This window comes from Callorhinus ursinus, unplaced genomic scaffold (genome assembly GCF_003265705.2).
Source record: "Callorhinus ursinus isolate GAN/ISIS: 27379988/994484 unplaced genomic scaffold, GSC_fseal_2.0 scaffold41, whole genome shotgun sequence".
Taxonomy (NCBI): Eukaryota; Metazoa; Chordata; class Mammalia; order Carnivora; family Otariidae; genus Callorhinus; species Callorhinus ursinus.
Genome location: NW_027397103.1, coordinates 8921800 through 8943131, shown reverse-complemented (window position 1 = coordinate 8943131; position 21332 = coordinate 8921800). Strand labels below are relative to the sequence as shown.

The 21332-nt window shown below is 54.4% G+C and overlaps 1 protein-coding gene and 1 pseudogene across 12 annotated transcripts in view; both read right to left on the bottom strand.

Moving 5' to 3' along the window:
* Positions 1 to 3156: 3156 nt before the first annotated feature.
* Positions 3157 to 21332, bottom strand: part of HECTD4 (HECT domain E3 ubiquitin protein ligase 4) — a 184685-nt gene continuing 166509 nt past the window's right edge. For 10 of the 12 annotated variants that reach the window (XM_073881102.1, XM_073881103.1, XM_025889856.2 and 7 more), the window contains 14 exons: positions 21020 to 21243; positions 20777 to 20928; positions 18926 to 19032; positions 18299 to 18422; positions 15980 to 16170; positions 14825 to 14971; positions 14001 to 14120; positions 13187 to 13342; positions 11602 to 11705; positions 11257 to 11478; positions 9310 to 9476; positions 8730 to 8925; positions 7951 to 8173; positions 3157 to 7171 (listed from right to left, as the gene is read on the bottom strand). In XM_073881102.1, coding sequence (XP_073737203.1) covers positions 7035 to 7171; positions 7951 to 8173; positions 8730 to 8925; positions 9310 to 9476; positions 11257 to 11478; positions 11602 to 11705; positions 13187 to 13342; positions 14001 to 14120; positions 14825 to 14971; positions 15980 to 16170; positions 18299 to 18422; positions 18926 to 19032; positions 20777 to 20928; positions 21020 to 21243 — 2270 coding nt within the window. In that variant the 3' untranslated portion in view covers positions 3157 to 7034. The remainder of the gene's footprint in view (positions 7172 to 7950; positions 8174 to 8729; positions 8926 to 9309; positions 9477 to 11256; positions 11479 to 11601; positions 11706 to 13186; positions 13343 to 14000; positions 14121 to 14824; positions 14972 to 15979; positions 16171 to 18298; positions 18423 to 18925; positions 19033 to 20776; positions 20929 to 21019; positions 21244 to 21332) is intronic. The other 2 variants (XM_073881104.1, XM_073881107.1) reach the window with 2 other exon arrangements.
* Positions 17238 to 17407, bottom strand: LOC112837522 (U2 spliceosomal RNA; annotated as a pseudogene).

Sequence of the window (21332 nt, the reverse complement as noted above, 5' to 3'; positions counted from 1 at the left end):
GTTTGGCTGAGTCTTGTGGTTCCTTCTCCTTTGCACTCTGGAGACCTCAGGGAAGACAGATTGGGCTGGAGTTGGCCCTGAAGTATGGAGGAACGTGAGCAGGACTAGGCTTTTTTTTTTTTTCCCCCCTGTGCTTCCTGGAACCCTAGTAGTTGCAGCATGAGCTTCTTCTCAGTGCCAGACATTCAAGATAAAATTTTCTGTTGGATTTTGAGAAAATGGATGGTTGTTGCAGCTCTGGTGATGATTTGGGGTGGAGGTGGGACTGCCTCCAACTAAATAGAGAAAGGCAGGTATCTTAAAAGCCTCGGTCCTGAGAGAGGTTGAGCCTTAGCAGAATTATTCCTTACCCCTCAGCACCTCACAGTTTGCACAGGACCTTAGGTCATTTTGAGCTTATTTTTTCTCCTAACAACCTAGTGGGGCTGGGAAAAGAGGGAAGAATTGCCTCATTTCATCAGTGGAAAGGAGGGATCTGCAGAAGGCTATGCAGATAATTCATGGCAGAGCCAGGACTCATATCCAGGTCTGAGCTATACTGAGAAAAAGAAGCAAGACCGGAGAAAAGAATATATAACTATAGGGTTTTTTTGGTATAGTTTATGTCAGTTATACCTCAATAAAAATTATCAGTCAGCTCAGAAAGACCTTGTCTTTGGTGAAAGAAGCCCAAAAAGACTGAGAGAACTGGGTCACTTCTGGCATGATTGAAAATGCCCCTGGGACTTAAAGGAGGCATGAGGAAGAATCCTCGGGGGCAGAGAGGGCTTTGGGGCTTGTCACCCATAACTTTAGTTTTTGGGGATGGAGATAGATAAACTTGTTTTCCTTTCCTTTGGTTGGATTAGACATTCAGTAAAATACTAATTTTTTTGGTTTTTTTTACTTTACCTGAGCCGAAGCCAGACGCTTAACGACTGAGCCACCCAGGCACCCCATATGTCCAGTGGTTTTTGATTGGATGCCAGGCATTCTGAATTTTACCCACTTAATGTGCTGGCTATTTTTGTATTCCTATATTTTCGAGCTTTGTTTTTATACTTGATCACTGTCAAACAGCTTGATCCTTTTGTGTCAAACTTTTAAGCTTATTAGGTGGGACCTGAACAGGAATTAGTTTTTCCTAATTCCAAAATTGGGAATTTTGCTGCAGTAGTGAGGCAAAAATCAAAGTTCCATAAATGATAGTTTTCTATATTGGCTAGCGGGAACAGGAACTATTTCCTGTTCTTTGTCAGTTCTAATCCTTTCGGCTGGTTCTTTTCCCAGCCTCTGGCAGTTTCCTTATATGCAGGAGCTTATCATTACTCAGCTGAATACTTGAGAAGGACCATCAACAGATCTACAGAGTTCTCTCTATACAACTCTTCCTCTCTGGTACTCTGCCCCACAAACTAGGTGCCTTGGATGCTTTGTTTTCTTAACTCTGGGAGACTGTAGGTAGGGTTCCAGCTTGGGTTTCCCCTCCTTTTGCTGCTGTCTGAAAACTATCCATACCACACGCTGAGGCCATGATACCACCACCGTATTTCTCAGAGCCCTGTCCTTCATTGCCTGATGTTTTGAGAACCATACATGTCAGGTTTTTTTTTGTTTTTTAAAGATTTTATTTGAGATAGCGGGCACGAGAGGGATAAGCAGACTTCCACTGAGCAGGGAGCCTGATGCAGGGCTCGATCCCAGGACCCTGAGATCATGGCCTGAGCCAGAGGCAGATGCTTAACTGACTGAGCCATCCAGGTGCCCTACATGTCAGGTTTTTTATTTTAGTTGTTGAGATGGGGAGGGTAAGTCTGGTTTCTGTTCATCTATCGTGGTTAGAATTAGAAGTGTCCTGAAAGCATTATCTTTCTAGATTGTTTTACAGCCTGATACCATTCTGATTTGCATGTCATTTTCCCCCCTTGAAGCTTTTTAGGATGTCTATCCCTGGTATTTTTTTTTTTTAAGATTTTATTTATTTCACAGAGAGAGACAGCCAGCCAGAGAGGGAACACAAGCAGGGGGAGTGGGAGAGGGAGAAGCAGGCTTCCCGCTGAGCAGGGAGCCCAATGCAGGGCTCCATCCCAGGACCCTGGGACCATGACCTGAGCCGAAGGCAGACGCTTAACGACTGAGCCACCCGGGTGCCCCTATCCCTGGTATTTTTAAACTTCCCCATGTGTATGTTGGTGTGGATTCTTTTTCCATTCAAAGAGCTGGACACTTAATGAGCATTTTGGAAACTTGTGACCTCTTGTTTTTCAGAGTTTTCTTATTTTTTTTTGGTAATTTCTCTCCTGTTTTCTCTCTTTGCAGAATTCCAGTGATAGTTGGATATTGACACTCTTAGACTGATCCATTTTTTTCATATTCTTTTTGCCCAACTTTATGGGAAAGGTCAACCATATCCTTTCATTCTGATATTAAATGTATTTCCAAAACCTGTCTTTTATCCTTTCTGACAGCCTTTTTCCCCCGTACTCAATGGATGCAGTACTTTTTAAAGTTTCAAGTAATCTCTGCACTCAGTGTGGGGCTCAAACTCACAACCCCATGATCGGGAGGCATACCCTCCACCAACTGAGCCAGCCAGGCACCCCGATGCAATACTTGTTCTCATACTTTGTGCCACAGCTGTTTCTTTGATTTGTTCTACTCTGTAATTTTTGTTTTGATATTTTATGTTATAGACTTTTCCTCAAATCTGTGTCTTGGCTGTTATATTTAAGACTGGGGCACTGGGGCACTAAAAATGAGAAGCTTCTTTAACTGTTCATGTTTACTGTGGGGCAACCGGCTGGCATTTTTACTGGAGAGCTCCTGCTGTCAGAATCTGTAGGTCTTTGGTTTAGTCCAGAAAAGGGTCTTCCAGCCTGCTGTGTAAACTTAGGGTGGGGCTGGAGTCTCAGCTGTTCAGGTGGTTTCTCCTGAATAGGACTTCTAGCTTTCTCCAGGGTGGTGGGCTTGAACTTCTGGTTCTTACATGAATTTCCAATCCCTGTTTTCCTCCTGGCACATGGGGCCTCTAATTCCTTCTTCCCTTTACGATGTTTGTTTTTTAGAGGGAGGTACAAATAAGCTTGCTTCCCATGATGGGCTCATGTATTCTTCCAACAGTTATCCTTTCAGAAATTGTGGATTAAAAAGATTTGTTTCATGAAGATGGAATGTGTGTTTTTTTTTTTTTTAAGATGTTATTTATTTGACAGAGACAGCGAGAGAGGGAACACAAGCAGGTCCTCATTTTGGTGTACTTGTATTTGGTGGGGGGCACTGAAGCATTGCGATTTATTTTTATAAGTAGGCACCATGCCCAACATGGGGCTTAAACTTGACCCTGAAATGAAGAGCCAGCCAGACTCAGTACTTGTTATTTTTAAGAAACTATCCCTCCAGGAGAACATCCCTACAGAAAAGTGCCTGGTAGTAGTATACAGCCCACTGTGAACACGTTATCTATCACCACCACCCATATCAAAAACATCACCAAGACCCCAGAATGCCCCTACTCTCTCAGTCACTATCCTCTGGGTCCCAAAACCACCACTATCTTGACATTTTATGGTAAGATAGATCAGTTATTTTTCACTCTTTTCATTATTAAATGAACTTAAGTACTTTTTAATGCTTGATTTCTTTTGCTGATCACTGTGTGTGTGGCTCCTCCACATGGTTGCACGTAGTAGTGTGCTTTCTTTTCTGTCCGGCATTCCATCGTGTGCCACTGCGGCGAGCGCCGTGACAGCTGCTGTGAGCATCCTCTTACACGGCTTTCGGTGCACATGTGTATGTATTCTGTTGGCCTGGGATTGCTGGTCTTAGGGCATGTGTAGAGGAGAGTACCAGTTTTCCAGAGTAGTTGTAGGTCACATTCCCCACATCGGTATGTGCTTGGTTCCACATCTGCCCCCAACCATGGGGGTGTGGTGGTAGTTGTATAGATTTTGTCATGATTTTAATAGGCATTTCCCTGATGACTAGTGAGGATGAGTGTTGTCTATTATTGGATAGTGTAATTTTGAATACACTTGTTTTCTAAGAAGCAGCTCTTTAAAAAGATGACCTCAGCCATTCTGGAGAGCAGGAGGAGAATCCTTGCTGTGCTCAGTGAGGTATCTTCAGCTGAGGCACCTCACTCCCCAGCTTCTCCCGTCCAACAGAAGTCTTCTCTCAGCTGAGAGTGGTTGCTTTTTCTGTTTCTAGCGCCGTGAGGCAACAGACAGGAGGAGAAAAGTTGCTTATTCCTCATCCAAGAGGACCCTTGCTCTTCCTGTAATGAAGACATAGGTGGGATAACTTCCACTAAAAGTTAGCATTTATTAAGTATAAAGGTAGGGTCAAAAGAAGAATTAAGTGGGTCTGTGTGAGGCCTCCCATGGAGCAGGAGGACGTGATAAGGTCCAGGAAAGGAGACTGGTTGGATTCTTCTGAATGCAGACCCCAGGGTTCCCTTTCGGGGTGGCAAGGGAGAGCTGTGCAAGAAGAGGGCAGAACCATCGATCTTAGGAAAGCAGCACCAAGTCTTTATCTTCTGTGCACTTCCCTTTTGTACAGTTCTAAGTCCACTGCCGGCTCCTAAGGGAGGATATGTGGTCTAAGAATGGCCTGGACTCTTCCAGTGCAATGAGCTCCTGGAGGAAAATCCTCACACTGGCAGAAGAGTCTAGACAAGCTCCACTATGAGTAGGGGGCCAAACATGCAAGCGTTAGGTTTAGCTTTGACCTTGGATTTCCATCCCTTCGAAGACTCATACTTTCTATATGAAAACCAGCCTCAAGGAGTTGAATGGGAGGAAAGGATAGCTTATAAGCATGGTGGGGTAAGAAGCACATCAAGTGCAGAGACCTAATTCCTAACTACTGGACAAGCACTTCGGTATCAGAGCCATCCGAGCCTGTCAGCCTTTGAACCTTTCCAGTGAGTAGATGATCACACAACTCTTCAGGTAAATCAAAATTAGATGAAGGTTATTTATTGGTGCGACTTTTTTTCCTGTGGTGAGCTTCCTTTACACAGCAGTGGTGTAAATAGCATCAAATTGAATGAAAACTTTGTTAAATGCAACCATAAATAATTATAATAAATATACATCAAGTAACTTTACAGCACACGGTTTTTTTTTTTTAGGGCCAAGGTTTGAATCGGTCTGGAGCTCTCAGTGTGCTCTCTGGGAGACGCAGTCGTGTTAGCAGCAAACATCCTACTCACAACGGTCATCCGTTCAAGTGATGGGCCAAAAGAAGCTTCCCAAACCCCCCTGGGGGAGGTAGCTGACAATTCTGAGCCCATTCAAGGGATGGGAAGGATTGGAAGGGACCAAGAATGTAAAAATACAGAGAGGAAGAACCACTTCTAATAATCCAGAGGCTCTTTCGTTATGCAGAAATAAGAGGATCCTTTTGTCAGGACTACATCCTGGTGTGACCCCCAGTCAACGGGGCTCTCACTGCTAGGAGGCAGCAGGCAACCCTCTTCCTTTCAAGCAGGGAAACTGCTTGCAGGTGCTCACCTCCAGACAGGACTGCTCCTGCATCAAATGTAACCGATGCAGCCGGAACGATCCGGTTTTAGCTTTTCCTTAGGTTGGGGAATCATTTCTATAATGGTTCTTAATGCATTTCCTAAGAATAAGAGGGAGGAGATGGATGCTAATGGCTCTAACTCTAAATCCATACAACTTTCCAACAGGCCAGGGCCACAGCAGAGAAAGGAAAAGCACAGCTTTCTCTCCCCAGCATTCACACTCCAGAGCCTTCTAGTCAGCACACACTCACTCAGAACTTTCAGTATTCACAATATTATACAATAAATACAGTGATGCAATTCCATGAGAACTAGCAAGGCCCAAAATGACAGTGTCCAATAAGATGGCATATGCTACTCTGGAACAAAGTACCATCGGACAAAGACCTGTTTGGGGCACCAATGCACTGGGGCAGCGGGTGAGCCTGGAGCAGCTCAGCCCTGGCACACACGCTCACATGGGGTAGGAAGGGAGTAGGGGGTGGGCCTGGCCAGACGGGGCAGAAGGACCCCACGGTGGTCCTTGGAAGGTCTTAGTCACTGAAGTAGACCCTGAATTGAGCAGAGCACCTCAGTCAGCTCTTTTTAAAATAGGTGTGTGGCCCATTCACCAACACTGTGGTGAAGAAGGGCTGTTTCTGAGTACAAAAGGCGGGGGGGTTAGGCTTGAATCCTGTGCTTTCCTGTTCAATCAGGGTCTCAGAAAAACGCCCCCACTTGAGCGTTGTCCCTCCTCCCCTGGGTGTCCTCTTCAACTCCTGGAGCTACAACACGCCTGGCTGTGAACGAAGGTCAGGGATGAACCCTTTGGTCTTCCGAGGAACACTCAGTGGAAAACTGTCAGACCAGGGGCCCAGAGGAGACAGAGGGCAGAGGGTTGTCTGGGTGGGAAGGGATGGGGGGAACCACGGGGGGAGGGAGGGAGTTTCCTCAGAAAAACCCAGACCATAAACAAGGCTCTAAAGCCGGAAGATTAACACAGAAAGCTCCCTGTGTGTGTCTCCCACGTTTGGATAACTGGCCCAACCATTTCAAGATGGAAAGAGGCCTGCGGGAGCTGCGTCCAGGATCAACTCCAGCTCAAGGCAGAAGGGGCAGGGCCACAGACTTGTTTGTGAAGATGCTCTGCGGAGAGAACAGGATGCTCTGTGTGGCCATTGGGATCTCACCACCAGCTTCCTGCTGGGTGATTCCATGATGTGGAACTAACTGGGGCCTTATAGCATCAGAATCCGGTGGCCGTGAAAGACAATGTCCAGGAAGATCAAATGAGACACAGGCTGCCTGGGAACTAAACTATCCTACAAACATACCACAAACAGGTAGTAAAAGAACCAACCCATCACGAAACATACAAATACAAAAGGTTAAGTCTTCCAGGAAGCCCTGGAATGTGGACAAAAGTTCAGAAAAGCAAAATGTCGCCAACTCCTCACGCAGGGCCTGGAGGGATGTGCCCTCAGTGGCAGGCTTCCCAAGCCGGTGGAGCGGTGCCTCAGTGACGGACTCACTCTGGGGCTCCCTCCCCTCAGCCACTCAGGGGGTCTTCTCGGTAGTGAATGGCACAACGAAGTTTCTCCAGCATGATTTCCAGAGAGGAGTACTGGGGAAGTTTGATCATGAACATGCAGGTCTCCACTCGGATGTAGCGAGAGTCTGGGGAACCTGCAAAAAAAAACCGCACCAGGCCAGCGTCAGGAGGCTGGGCCACGCTTCCAGGGAGGCCTATGGGCCTCTCTGCTTCCAGGGTTGCTGCTCTGGGGCAGCTCTAAGCCAACCCCAAGGCTCATCAGGAGGAGGGGCAGGGCAGGGGCAAAAGAAGAGAAGATTCCGGAGGAGAAAATGGCGGACGCGACTACTGTACAGCAACGGGCATCACGGTGCTGACCTGTGAGGGAATCTGGTTATAGAGAAGTTTGCCCAGCAGAGGGTTTTATTTTTCTACATTTAAAAGTTGGAAAATTAAAAAAAAAAAAAAGTTGGAAAATTAAAACATTTCTGGATTTTTAGCTTTTTAAAACATCAGAGAAAGGGCACCTGGGTGGCTCAGTTAAGAGACTGCCTTCAGCTCAGGTCATGATCCTGGAGTCCCAGGATCGAGTCCCACATCGGGCGCCCTGCTCAGCGGGGAGTCTGCTTCTCCCTCTGACCCTCCCCCATCTCATGTGCTCTCTCATTCTTTCTCTCTCAAATAAATAAAATCTTAAAAAAAAAAAATAAAACATCAGAAAATATGTCAACCTTGGGCCGCTATGGAGGACTCTTGGCTGAGGTCAGGTTTGGGAGTCAAATGACAGCGTGCCCCCCCCCCCCCACCGCATTTACATCTGGGTCTATCTGTCCATTGATCTCCCTCCCTCCCGCAGGGCCCAGCAACCCCAGCTCCCAACTGAGAGAAGGGCCTGTGTGTCCCGACCTGGGACGCGACAAGGGGAGGGCAGTACCTGCTGTGCCATCTGGGGGGGCAATCTTCATGGGGTATGGGGGCACATGGGCTGTGTCAGGGCCCCCATCTTTGCAGGGGCAGGTGAACGGGATGCGTTCCTGGTTGCAGGCAAACTTGATGAACTTGCACAGCTCCTCCTGGGCGAACATCTCCAGCGCCCCCCAGAAGAACTCGATGTGCTGGTCCGTCTCCATCAGCCCCACCTGGTACATGGTGTGGGCCTGGGGAAGAAAGCCCCCCCGCCCCCGAGCTGTGAGCAGACCCAGGCCTTTGCTAGCCCAGTACCTCCCTAGGCCAGGTGGGAGCAGCAGGGACACGGGGATCGTGACGACGACGAAGGCCTGGGAGGTACTGTGCCAGCGCCCGTGTGTGCGACCGCAGCCTGCACGTCAGGCCCAGCAGCAGACGCTCGACCCAGGTTAGCCCGTGGACACACTGCGCGGGGCCTGTCACCGGTCCCACTGGATGTCAAGTCACTTGGGCAAGGTCGCGCAGCTCGCAAGAAGCCACCCTGGGATGCCAGGGCCCAGCCCGAGGGGAGTTGGCCGAGCTGGGGAGCGGAGGGGGCTCAGCAAGAGCGGTCTTCTCTCGGGATGCGGCTTAGGGCAGGGGCCTGGAGGCCAGTGGTCTGGGAAGGAAGCTGACCCTGCCACGTGCTGCCACGAGGCGGCTTCGGCCAACTCAGCTGTGAGATGGGGTGAGCACAGCGTCCCCCCTCCCCGCCCCAGCACAGGCCCCTGCTGACACCGCCTTCCGGCCCGGCCCCAGGCCACCGACCTTGAGGAACTCGAGGTTGATGTAAGGGAGGCCGCACGTGCGCAGCTCCATCTCCAGCGGGCTGAGCGTGGTGAGCAGCTGCAGGGGGATGATGGCGCCCAGGCCCGCCCTCACGGCCGTCACGCACTCGGCGTTCTGCAGCTCCCGCAGCCGCAGGCTCCGGATGGCGGCCGCGTAGATGTCTTTGTTCTCCCACCTGCCGGCGCGAGGGGCGCCCAGGTGAGGGAGAGCACCGAGGCGGCCCCCGGGGCTGCGCCTCGTCTCGGGGCCACACGCCCCCCGGCAGAGGGCCCGGGCAGCAGGGGCCTCAGGCCCAGTTACCGAGACGTCCCGGTCCCGGCGAGGCCCCGCGGATTCCTCTCCTGCCTCGGGCGTCACCCGCCTCACAGCTGGGGTTTTTGTGATTAAAAAGTCACGCCGAACACCTTCCCTCCTTGCCGTCCCCCAACGTCCTGCCTCACATTCCTCCCACTGGTGAAACCCGCCTGTCACCCACGAGCCCAGGCTGCCCAAGTCCTGGCGCCGCCGCGACACCCCGTCAGGCCGACTGGCCGGTCCCCTCCGCAGGCGCAACACTCACGCCACAGGGATGTGCCGGCCGCGGCTGCACAGCTCCACCTCCTCGCCCGTCATGGTCAGGTAGGTGAACCTGCAGCACGGCTTGTTGGGACCCTCCGGGCTCTCGGTGGCCAGGTGCTGGGAGGCGATCTCGGCGCACAGCGCCTCTAGCTCGGTCTCGTCGTTGATCTGGAAGGCAGAGGCGGACCGAGGCTAACTGCCTGACCCGGGAGACGGAACCCCAATCTCCAGTTGGGCAAACGGCAGGCACCGTTTGCATGGGGGCTGCCCTCGACCGTCATGAAGGTGCACACGGCACCAGCCTGCCCAGAGGTGCCGTGAGTTCAGGGCTGGGCGTGTGGCCGAGGCCCGGCTAACGAGACCCAAATTGCAGGGCTTTTGCTGTTACCGTTTGGAAGCAGCAGTCCTCTGTCCCTGGCACGGCCCCGACTGTGAGATGGTACCTCTCGTACTACAGGGGACCCTCTCGAAACCAATTATTGATGACATTTGGACACCTGGATTCAGCCGTGCCCGAAGCTGAATCTGTATCCATATTTACTTTTAAAAGCAAATCATTTGAAAAACCAAAAGTAGGGTCCAAAAGACCCTGATGTGCACGCTACAGAGGAGCTGACCCGATCTGGCCCGGAGGAGAATAAACCTGTAACTCTGCGTGGTGAAGGCTGCAGGTACAACTGCCACAAGTTCAGAGTATTTCCTCCCGGTTCGTGTGCCCCAACCCTGGGGTAGTCTGTATCCTGGCACCCTCTAAGGCTTTGCCCAAACCCTGCAGAAAGAAGCCTTGCCCGGACGGTCCTTCTGGACGCTGTCTTATGTCCCCTGCCTGCCCCAGGCCCTTGCTGCTACCACAGCCCTGGGAGGACTTCTCAGAGCAGTGCCTGGCAGCGACCCCTAAACCCCTAGCCCGTGGGGGCCCATCCTGCTTTGACCCTTTAGGCAGTTCACTGTCCTCCCCATTTCTGCTGGGAAGCCGACCACTAACCCAAGATCCCGACTTTGGTGCGCCCTTGTGCTGCCCCAAGTGGTAGCCCAGGGGAGGACGACGCCCGAGCTGTGAGCCTCCTCCAGTTGACGCTCCCCGGGGAGCACAGGCAGCTGGCCTCAAGGGGGACGGCTGGGGCAGAGGCGCCTCCGCACTCGGTCTCTAACTTGAGGACGTGTTGCAGCTGGATAGGCCTAGGTTCCACTGGTGACTCTGCTTCCCCGCCAGCTCTCCTCTCTGAGCCTCCCTCCCTCCTGGCCTTGTCGCAAGGACGAGTGCACACAGCCCTCCAGAACAGGGCCTCCCATACCCGGAGAGCGACCCAGGAGCTCCCCGCGGCTGGGGTGAGAGCCCAGGGCCTGGCCCGCGGCCGGCCCCCACGGCTGTGAACCAGTGGCCGGCAGCCTGAGCACTGGGCGCACGGCCCGGCGCCGGCTGTGCGGTCAGACGGATGGTCGGACGCCGCTGTGCTCTCCCTAGCTCTGTGTGGCTCGAGGCGCCAGGACGACAGCTACGTTCCCCACCCCTTGCCCTTCCCTGGCCAAGCTCAGGTGATCCCCAGGAGCCAATCTCCTGCACTCTGAGGCCCCAAAACCAAGCTCTTAAAAGCAAAAGTGGGTCGGCTTGTAGGAGTTCCCCTCCCGGCACCTCTGCTCGCTCAGCTGCCGGGCACCCTGCAACCCTGTGTCTTTGGGGGTGCCCGTCAGGGCACATCCGTCACCCCCACTCTGCTGCTATCAAACAGGAAGAGAAGCCAGAGGGGCTTCTGTCCCCATGGAGTAAGCCTGCCAGAGATGGCTCACATTCCCTCATGTTCTTTGGGAGGTCCCAATCGGTCTTCAGGTAGATGCTCGGACTCCCATGGCACGGAGGACCAGGCCACAGCAGGCCACGGAGGCAGCAAGGAGCCACGGGGACACAGCCCCGGAGCTCTGCTGTCCCCAGCACGTACTATTCACTTACGCTCTCGAACTTCTTGACATAATTGTAGGTGAGTATGTCTGCTTCCTGTAGGTCTTGGTCAGGGTCCAGGGGCTCCCCCACCAGGGTCTTCCAGAAGGAAGGCAGGAGGTCCAGGGGAAGAGGGACATCTGCCCGAATCGCAATTCCCAGCAGCTGGCCCAGGAAGTGGAGCAGCTGCTCCTCCCCGCAGGTGATGGGGCTCGGGGTCAGGATGTACTTGCCCTGGAAACGGAGGCAGGGATGGGGGGCTGGCGGGTGCAGGGAGCCGCCGCAGGGTCAGGGCGGCAGGCCAGGAGGGGGCGGACGAGGAGGACAGAGCCCCCCACCCCGGCCCGCACGTCCTACCTTGTTCTTGTTGACGGCCGAGCTGGGGCACAGCAGCAGGAGGGACAGCGAGGAGCTCTGCAGCTCCTTACACACCTGCCACAGGAAGTGCCGGAAAGAGCCGCCTGTGGGACACACAGAGACCGATCAGCACAGAGACCCCAGCAGCCCGCCTGCCCGCGGGCCCTGTGCCCACCTGGACGTCAGCTCGTCCGCCAGCCCGCATGCAGCTACGGTGCAGGGGAGAGAGGACCCGTCCGAGGGCGGGGAGACCTGGGGTCAAGTCCTGCTGTGCCACTTACTAGCTGGGTGACCCCCTGGGAATCACTTCCCGGTGACCCAATCCATCAAGTGGGGACAGTCATCGAACCGACGTTGGGGGCTGTCTCCGAGGACTCCAGGAGACCCGGTGCGGAGCCCCACGCGGGCCACCTCCACGCTGCAAGCTCACACTGATCTGCAGGCTCGTTCGATCCACGTCTGTCGCTCCAGGTTGTACTGAGAGCGGGGCCACCTGTCCTACTCAGCACCGCCCCCCGCTGAGGCCCAGGTCCTCAGGGTCGGTCCAGCGAGTGTCTAACTGCACGGACCGACGCACGACTGCTGGCAGAGGGCAACGGGCCACTAAGGGTCCCCTGCTGCTGTCTTTCCAAACACGCCTTTGGCTTTCTGGCCAACACCTCCCTGTGGCTGGGTCTCGTCTCCCCCGTGCACCCCGTCAGGGCCCTAAGGTCGGAAGCTCTGAGGGCAGCTACGCGGTACACACTGCTCGGTCGGAGCCATGCTTGGGGGACAGATGTGCTCGCTCAGCTTCCCCGCGGAAGCAGGAGATTTCTGCCTGCGGAAGCCACCGAGGGCTGGGCCGTGGAGCCGGATGGACCTGGGTTTGAGCCACAGCCAGATGCCTGAGCTGGGGGAGGCTTCTGTCAGGCCCGTGGGGGCAACGCCGGTCTCTCATGCACTCACCCTGCTATGCGGAGGGCCCGCCGTGGAGGGTGGGCCTGCCACTCCCGGGGCACTCTGAGAGGCCCCGCTCCTGCGGGGCGCCCGCCCGCCCTTCCCGCTGTGTCTGGCTGAAGAACGGGGTCTCTTCTCTCATCCAGAGTGGGAAACGCTTCCTGAATGTCTGCGGCTCACTAAGCATGGCTTAAAGGGTCACGAGGGAGCATTTTCCGAGCTGCTGTCCCCCATCGCTGTCCCCTAGCACCCTGCCTCTATGGGACACACGCGCGCTCTGAGCTGAGCCCAGCCTTCAGCCGGGGGCCCTTCCTGGGGGACCAGGCCAATCCGCACGGATGGCGGCTCCACGGTGTCCACTGATCCCAAGCACTGATCCCAGACTTGGTTCCCGAGCCCGGGGGCGGGCTCAAGTCCCTGGCAAGCGCTGTTCCTGCCCAGCCCGGGGGCGAGTCCCTGGGGGCGGGGGCAGTCCTGGCTTCTGCAGGACAGCTGTGAGCTGTGAGCTAAGGAGGACGCCGCCGTTTTAGTCTCGCTGATGGGGGGGATCCGGGGCAGATGAGGCTAAAAATAACGCAAGGACCGTTCTCATCGTCAGCACAGCCCCCTCGCTGAACGGGCGCCCCAGAGCCCCCGGGGGCACACTCACTGGTGCCGTGGACCTCCTCCCCTGTGAAGCGGATGTTGAAGGCGTAGGTGGGGTCACCGCCACTGGCCAGCTTGACGCAGAGCTGTGAGGACGAGACGGAGGCCAGCTGCCGGGCAGCCTGGCAGAAGTAGGAGTTTTCGGAGGCTCTGATCTCCCCTGGAAAGAGACAGAAAGCAGTAAAAGCCTCCAGGCCCCACCTTCTGCTCTCCCACCCCGGGACACAAGCCTTGCCAGGCCTCTGCCTGCTGCTCGGCCCTCTCCCCACCCCCGGTTCAGCCACCCTGCCTTCTCTCTGCTCTTGGTACGTCTTCCATGCCACAGGCACGTGGCCTCCAGCCTCCCCTCTGTCCCCAGGGGAGGCACCCCCCCATCCACGCTCTTCCCTCGTTTCCTCCACACAGGTGTGTGTTCACAGGCCGTGGCCGCCTCCCCAGGGGCCATTCCCCGCTTCCTCAATGCCAGAACCCCAACTCTAGCAAGTCCATGGCCAACCAGAACGTCTCCCCTCCCCACCCTCCCCTGCAGTTAGGTGTGGCCCCCGTGACAGCTCTCCAGTGAGAGGGGGAGCAGCGAGGCTCCTGGAAGCGGAGAGCTCCTTCCGCCTCTCCCCTTCCTCTTGCTGCCCAGCATGCAGGCTCACTAGGGGACCCTGAAGGTGGAGGCCACCTGCTGGGACACTTGAGAGGAGGAGAGAAGCAGCCAGATGAACGTCTGTACTACCTTCTAGAGGCTTCCTGCACGTGCTCGAAATCAACTGCATCGTTTGTTTGATCATGGCTATTTTGCATTTTCTGCTCTGTGTAGCTAATCTTACCTCCCACGATTTCCAGTGGGTCCAAAGTGATCTCGGGAGCTGCGTGGTCAGCTGTCCTCTGCACAGTGGCGTTCAGCACCCGATTCATGACGGTCACCTTTGTGTCATAAAAGATCAGCCCTGAAGGGAGGAATGTGGGAAGAGAGGCTTAGATGGGGCTGCTTTCCTGCCTTCCCTGTCAGCCCTGAGGCCTGGCGGAGGACATGTTGCCCCCTCTGGGTCCACTCTCTCCTGGCATGCCCTCCAGGCCCCTGAATGGGGCGCACGCACACCATGGCCCCGACTTTCCGGGTGTGCAGTTTGTGAGTATCTGCCCCAATGGTAACACATGAACCCCGGCCTTTGTCATGCCCAGGAACCACCTCATTGGCAGAAATACATGAAGTATGAGGAGGTTTGCTGCAGCATTTTCTGAAATGGCAAAAAACAAAAACCCAGAAGGTGAAGGTGCAGAACAGAACATACGCTAGGATACCCATTTTTTATTTTTAAAAAAAGTCATGTGTGTCTATTTGTATGTGAACAGAAAAGTCTGGAAGGACAGGTACTCAGCTGTTAATGATGATCATCTCTGGAATGTAAGGGACAGTGAACCAGAGCCGCCTTTTTTTTTTTTTTTTTTTAAACAATGGAGCCCAACGTGGGGCTCGAACTCATGACCCCGAGATTAAGAGTCACATGCTCTTCTGACCGAGCCAGCCAGGTGCCCCTGAAAACATTCCTAAGTTTAATTTTTCAGGGCATAACTGAAGTAACCGCTCTTGGCTGGAAGTGCTGTTCGTCCAGGGACCTGAGCGCGTCCCATGGAAGGCGTGCGCGCTGACCTTTGGCCTCCTTCAGCAGGGCGGCGATGCTGTGCGCGTACATGGGTGTCTGGCGCAGCTCCACCAGAGGCAGGAAGAAGGTCTCCAGTGTGGTGTTCAGGGACTGGAGCAGGGCAAAGCGCAGGCGCAGGCTCTCGATGGGCACGTCTGCAGGGCATGAGGGGAGGTCAGGCCGGGACTCCTGGGTTGTGAACAAACTCAAGTGGTCCCTGTCACCGGGGGGGAGCGGGAAGCACCAGGAGCAGGGCATTTCAGGAAGGACCAAGAGGGCCCCCGTAGGGGATTTTATCCCTGGGGCCCACAGATGCTGTGCGTGCGTGGCCCCCGGGCTGCCTGAGCCTGTGCCAAGCAGAAGCAAAGGGTAAGGCCCCAGCTCTTAGGGGATCCAAGGGCCCCCTCAGCCTATCTCTAAGGGCCACGTCAGGGCTGCGGCCTGGGCTATTTTTAACTTTCAGTTTTGAAATAATTAGAATTCTAGGAAGTTGCAAAAATAGTACACAGTCCCGTGTACCTTTCATCAGCTTCCCCCAAAGTGACATCTTATGTCAAGCCCAGAACACTGAGACGCTGCCACGCTGTCTCGTGTGTCCTCACATCTGTCTCCCCTCTAGCTGGAGAGACAGACAGCAGGACGATCTCTGGCCTATGTTTACCTTCAAAGTACCCAGAAGAGCAAAGAGCAAAAGCCCAGGACACGTGGCCGAGCAAGGGTGGGCAGACTCCCAAGCCGCCCGTGGCACACACGTGCACAGGCACAGAAGCCAGCCTGGGGGTCATGTGCCAGCGTGCTGTGACAAGGGTCGCCTCCCAGGGATGGATTTACGCAGAACGTCGGCTCTCGCATGTGCACTTGCGTGTGCAGGCACATTCCCAGCTTTTAATAAAGACGCTCTGCTCTCTCATGATGAGGGATAACTCCTCTGATCCCCGCTCCCTCCCGACTCCCGCCTGGCATCTGGGGTGGCCTCCGGGCAGGACCTGGGTGTGCCGGTGGTGGCCGGGGCCTCCCAGCCGCTGCACGCACTCCTGCGCCTGCCGCCACCTGCAATCACAGCTCCGTGTCCCCCCCACCCCACTCCCCGTACTATCTAGAGTATGCCCCCAGGCCGCACAGGGAGATCATCCCCCACGGCCAATCCCCCAGGGTCCACATACTCAAGAGACAGGCCACTCTGGGGTCGGCGGCATCTGCGGGGTCCAGATAGACCTCGTGGGGGTGGAGCCGCGCGGGCGTGATGGCGAGGTGGCGGCACAGCCGGTTGATGTACTGCACGAGCGCCACGTCCATCTCCAGGGTCCACTTCCTTGAGGCCTTGTGCGCGTGTCGGACGTCGATGCAGGCACACCTGGGGCCAGGCCAGAAGGGCAAGGTGGGCCAGGGGCCACGTCCCAGCTCCCGGAGGACGTCTGGAACAGAGCCTCGCCCCGCAGCTGGCGTCCTGGTGCCCAACCCAGGTGGAGAGGCGCCCCCAGGAGAAGCGAGCATACAGGCGGCAGGGCGGGAACGGCACCACCGACCCGAAGCCCCGCCGCTCGCAACCACGCGGGCCCCCCTCCTGCGGGTGGGCAGAGGGTGGCGGGCTAAGGACGGGGCTCTGGAGTCCCTGGGCCGAAAGCTAGGCCATCCGGCGTGGGCCACAGAGACGGCTGCTTCCTGAGGCCGGGTGGTCCCAGACAAAATGCAGCTAGCGGCAGCAGGCTGACGGCGCCTGGGAGGCGCACGGCCAAGGGCGCGAGGAGCACCAGCCGCCGGCCTCACTGAAGCCATGGCCCTCGAGCAGCAGGCAGGGCTGGCGCGCGGAGCTCCGGGCGCGGGCAGAGGGGTGGCGGGGGCATCGCTCTAAGCCGACGGGACACCGCTTGCCACCCGAGTGCCCGGCAAGGCGGGACCGCTGCATCATCCGCTGCAGTGATCCCAAGTGAGGTGGAAACGAAAAAAAAAAAAGATGTCTCATGTGCACCCACTTCTAAGTACTGAAAAAACCTACACCCTGAAAATGTCGGGAGACCCATTTACTGAAGCTTTACAAAGTGATGACCCTGGGTGCAGACCCACGGGCAACCTCCTGTGTGTCTGCACACGCTGCCAGGGTGTTCATTGTGTGCCTGGCCTTGCCCAGGCCCATAAGCTGGGGGCGCCAGAAGGGCGGGCAGGCTGGCAGGGGGATGGGCGTCTCTAGCTCCGGAGCCCTGGGCACCTCCCTGGGCCACATGCCACACAGGGTGCCTCCTGCCAGGAGGGCCTATCTGGGGGCAGAGGCCGAGCCTCTCCACACAGGCCGTGTGGGTCCTACCGGAGGAGTGCTGAGAGACAGCTTCCTCCAAAAGGGGATCCCCTCTGCCGGAGGGTCCCCCCACAGCCCCCTCCAGGCTGGCTGATGTCACTGGCTGCTGTTAGGCCAGGTGGGGGAAGGAGGGAACGAGCCGTCAAGCTATAACAAATGTGTCACGTGGGAATTCATCTGCAGGCCAATCTGCAACCTTCCCACTTCAAATGCACTTTCTAGTCCAAAACGGGTGATTCTACTTTTCTGATAAGAACAGATACTACACTTGATCCTAGCCAAAAGGCCGAGAAGCGATACGGGTGATTCTACTTTTCAAAAAGCCCCAAAGTCCTCTCTCTTACTGGCTTCTAAAATAAATCAGAACTGGTCCGGGGACGGACTCTGAGCCTTCTGTACAAAATGATGGTGCCAAGCAGCAAACCACTTCTGAACCCTGAACACGGATTTCAAAAGAGCGTGCTCCAGGCAGCCGTTCCTTCCCCAATGCCCGCCCACCTTGCTGCGTGTCTGGGGTGAGCGCCAGAGTGAAGGCAGGGAGGTTTCTTCCCGTTTGTAAGCACCAGGCCGGCCTGGGACTCCTTTACAGCTAGATCTTGTTTGGCCCTGGGGACCTGGTGAGCTCCTGCCTGGCAGGGAAGGAGAGCAGGCAACGGAGACTCGGAGACAAAGCGGGACTCCAAGGAACAGAGTCTTTGGAAGGAAAAATTGTCCCCGTTAGGGACTGAAGTGTGTCTGGCCTCCCACCCCCATTTCTGTGTTGAAGCCCTAAATCCCAATGTGTGACTGTTAGGAGACGGCCTAATTGAGTTAAAGGAGGTCCTCAGAGTGGGGCCCAGACCAGCAGACAGGTGTCCCCCTCAGAAGCGGGGCGGCAGCAGGGACACGCCCGCACACAGGCAGGGCCGCGTGAGCAGTGAGGAGGTGACCATCTGCAAGCCAACCAGAGGCCTCAGGAGAAACCAACCCTGTTGACACCTTGACTTCCAGAACTGCGAGATGATGAATTTGTTTAGAACAGAGTTTGTTTCCAAATGGGTTCTAAAACCCACTTTGAAAATTATGAAAAATTAGAAACTCAGTAGGCATTTAGAATGGCAGACGGAATGGCTCCCAGGAAGGATTTTCTTGGGGATGCTTCTGGTGGCCAAAAACAATTTTTATACAAGGTTGGGGGACAACTTCTTACCTCTCAAAGTGAAGGTCATAACCACAGGATAAAATTGCCCTCCAGACACTACGGATGTCTTGCTTGGCTCGGTCAATAACAAACTTGTGAAATCCTTCCAAGGTTAGATACTTCTCCTCAGGGACTGATGAGGAAGCATGGAGACAGGAGTTTGGAAGACCCTCCTACAGCAGGGGCCTCACGACATGCCCTGGTGGCATTCCGGCAGGGCCCAATCCACCTGCACCCCACCTCCCGGCCCGCCAGGGTCTGTCACTGGCCACCTCCATCTGCTGCCCGAGACCAAGCATAACCCCTGACCTCCCGGGGTCAGCAAGCCACAGCCTTACTTCTCCAGCTCTGCTTGGGCCTTTATGAGGCTCAAGTTCTAATGCCCAGGTAAGTGCCTTCTGGAAGCGAATTTCTAAGCAGATTTCCAGATCTTTATTTTCCATCGCCATCACCCACTCTTTGCCCTGGATGCATGGTATTTTGGGAGCTGCTATTTTGACCTCCATAAATTCATGGTCAAAGATGGCATCGAGGCCCTGCCTGTTCCAAACCCCCAAGGGAGCCCCGTCACTCAGGCAAAAGCTTGGAAGCTGGTCCTGGGGGCCCACCAGTCTCAGGCCCAAACTGCTCATTCACCTTCTTGTTTTTTGGTGGGTGACTTCTCTGGGTCCTTCTCATCTGGCTTGCTCTTTTCTGGGGACTTGGGCTTCACAGTTGGCTTCTTCTCACTTAAGGCAGTCCTGCTGCAGACCAGAGCATTGCAATCAGAATTCCTATGTTCACACCTCATCCTGACAGAGGATGCGCAGAGCCTCACGCACGTACTAGGTCAGACTTCCCCAACCATAACCACTCGTTCCCACGGGGAACAAGGTCAGCTCTGTTCTCACCAAGAAGTTCACTGAGCAAATCAGGAGGACAAACTGATGCTTTAACTGCGAAAAACCTCAAAGAGCTGCTTTTCATCCCTTCTACGTCCTTCAGAGCTGCACTATGAAGCAGTCACTAGCCAGATGTAGCTACTAAAGTTTAAATTAAAATAAAATTACAAATTCAATTCTGTACTGAGTCACATTTCAGGGGCTCAGTAGCCACATGTGGCTGGTGGCGACTGCATCCGACAGCCAGACAGGGAAACAGCACTGATTTCCATCACAGGAAATTCTATTGCACTATTTACATATGATTAATTAATAGAAAGACACTTTATTTTTCTGATCCTTCAAACAATTCCTCTAGAGGCTCCTGCCAGGTCCAACACTTTTCTTTCTTTTTTTTTTTCTTTCAGGTAACACTTTTCTACCAAAGTTTCAATTTTGAGTTCCCAAGTCATTTGCCTATGTCTACAGAAAATTCTATTAAATACGTATACATATCCACACATGAAATATTATGGAGCTATTAAAAAAAAAAAAAAGGTGGATCGCCTGAGTGGCTCAGTTGGTTAAGCGTCTGACTACAGCTTGGGTCATGGTCTCGGGGTCCTGGAATCAAGCCCCGCGTCTGGCTCCCTGCTCAGTGGGGAGTCTGCTTGTCCTTCTCCCTCTGCCTGCCTCACCCCTACTCATGCTCTCTCTCTAATAAATAAATAAAATCTTTAAAAAAAAAAAGGAACGAGGAAGTTCTTTTTGTGCAGATATGGAATCACCTGCCAGATTAGCAGTAAATGGAAACAGCAAGGTACAGGCGCTGTGTGAGGTATGGGGACACTTGGGCTCGGGCCCATCTGCTTGTGTATACAGATAGTTCTAGAAGGCTAGCGAAGTAACACTGACAGCCTCACCGAGCGGGGGCAGGGAGGCTTGAGGATGAAGGAGAAGAGGAGTGGCTTTTTGCTGCACATGCTTTTGAATTTTGTACTATTTTAACCATTTAAAATTTATTTCTTTTTTAGAGAGAGACAGTGAGTGAGCGAATTGGGGGGAGGGTGGGGCGGGACAGAATCTCAAGGCGTGGAGCCCGACTCAGGGCTTGATCTCACGACCCTGAGATCAAGACCTGAGTTGACATCAAGAGTCGGATGCTTAACTGACTAAGCCACCCAGGTGCCCCTTAGCCATTTAAAATTTAAGAAAATAATACACATGCATCAATAGAAGGTTATGCACTTAACTGTTATAAGTGGTGTGTGGGGTAATCACTTTTTTTCAATATGCATTTTATAGTTTTTCTATAATAATTAGCAATTATTTGTGTAGTTAAAGGAAGTCAGAGTTTTTTTTTTTAAACAATTCTGTACATTTTGGATGGTTTATGACTTTAGACCGGTCTGCTTTTGCCTGCCTGTCTGGTCCAGATCTTACTATACTTGTGGATAAAATGAAACGCTCTCTTTCAGTGGATGAAGCCAGGGACCCACATGACAGAGCGGCAAAGCAGAGCCAGGGGGTCTGCTCCCAGAGGCAGAGAGAGCCTCGCAGGAAGCCTCAGAGGCGGCGGCCCCGGGTGCCCTGCCCGACCCATGTGCTGAGCCCCTCGGAGGCCCACCTGACACTGTTGAGCACAGCCTTGTCCTTGGCAGGCGGCTTGGTGATGGGCCGCTTGGTGCTCACCACCTTCACAGGGTGCTGCTCCTTCCCGCCTTTGTTGTACTTGCTCTTGTCAAACTTGGGTTTTGGCACGCCGTATTTCCTCAGGATCTGCGGGGTACCAGAGGGAGAGAGGGGTCCTCAGGATCGCCCCGAGGCTCACCCGAGGCCCAGCACCAGCACGGCGGGGATGGGCAGCTACCTGGGTGAGCTGGTCCTCCAGCACCTTTTTTGGAGGCCGGACGTTGGTGAAGAAGAGGTGGAGGAGGTTGCCTGGCGTTTGGGAGTTGATCTGCTCTTTGCTAAGATAAATGTCCGATACTTTGATGGGCTTTGCTGGTGTCAGGCTCAGCATCTGCTCGGAATGGGCACAGCTCTTAAATATCTCCGTGAGCACCTCCCTGGCACCGGGCACCAGCTTCTCACCTGTTGCCAAGCCGGCAGAGGACAAAACAATTCTGCCGTGAACGGGCCATGTCCGGATGTGCCTCACAGCTGCCTGGGTCTCATAAACA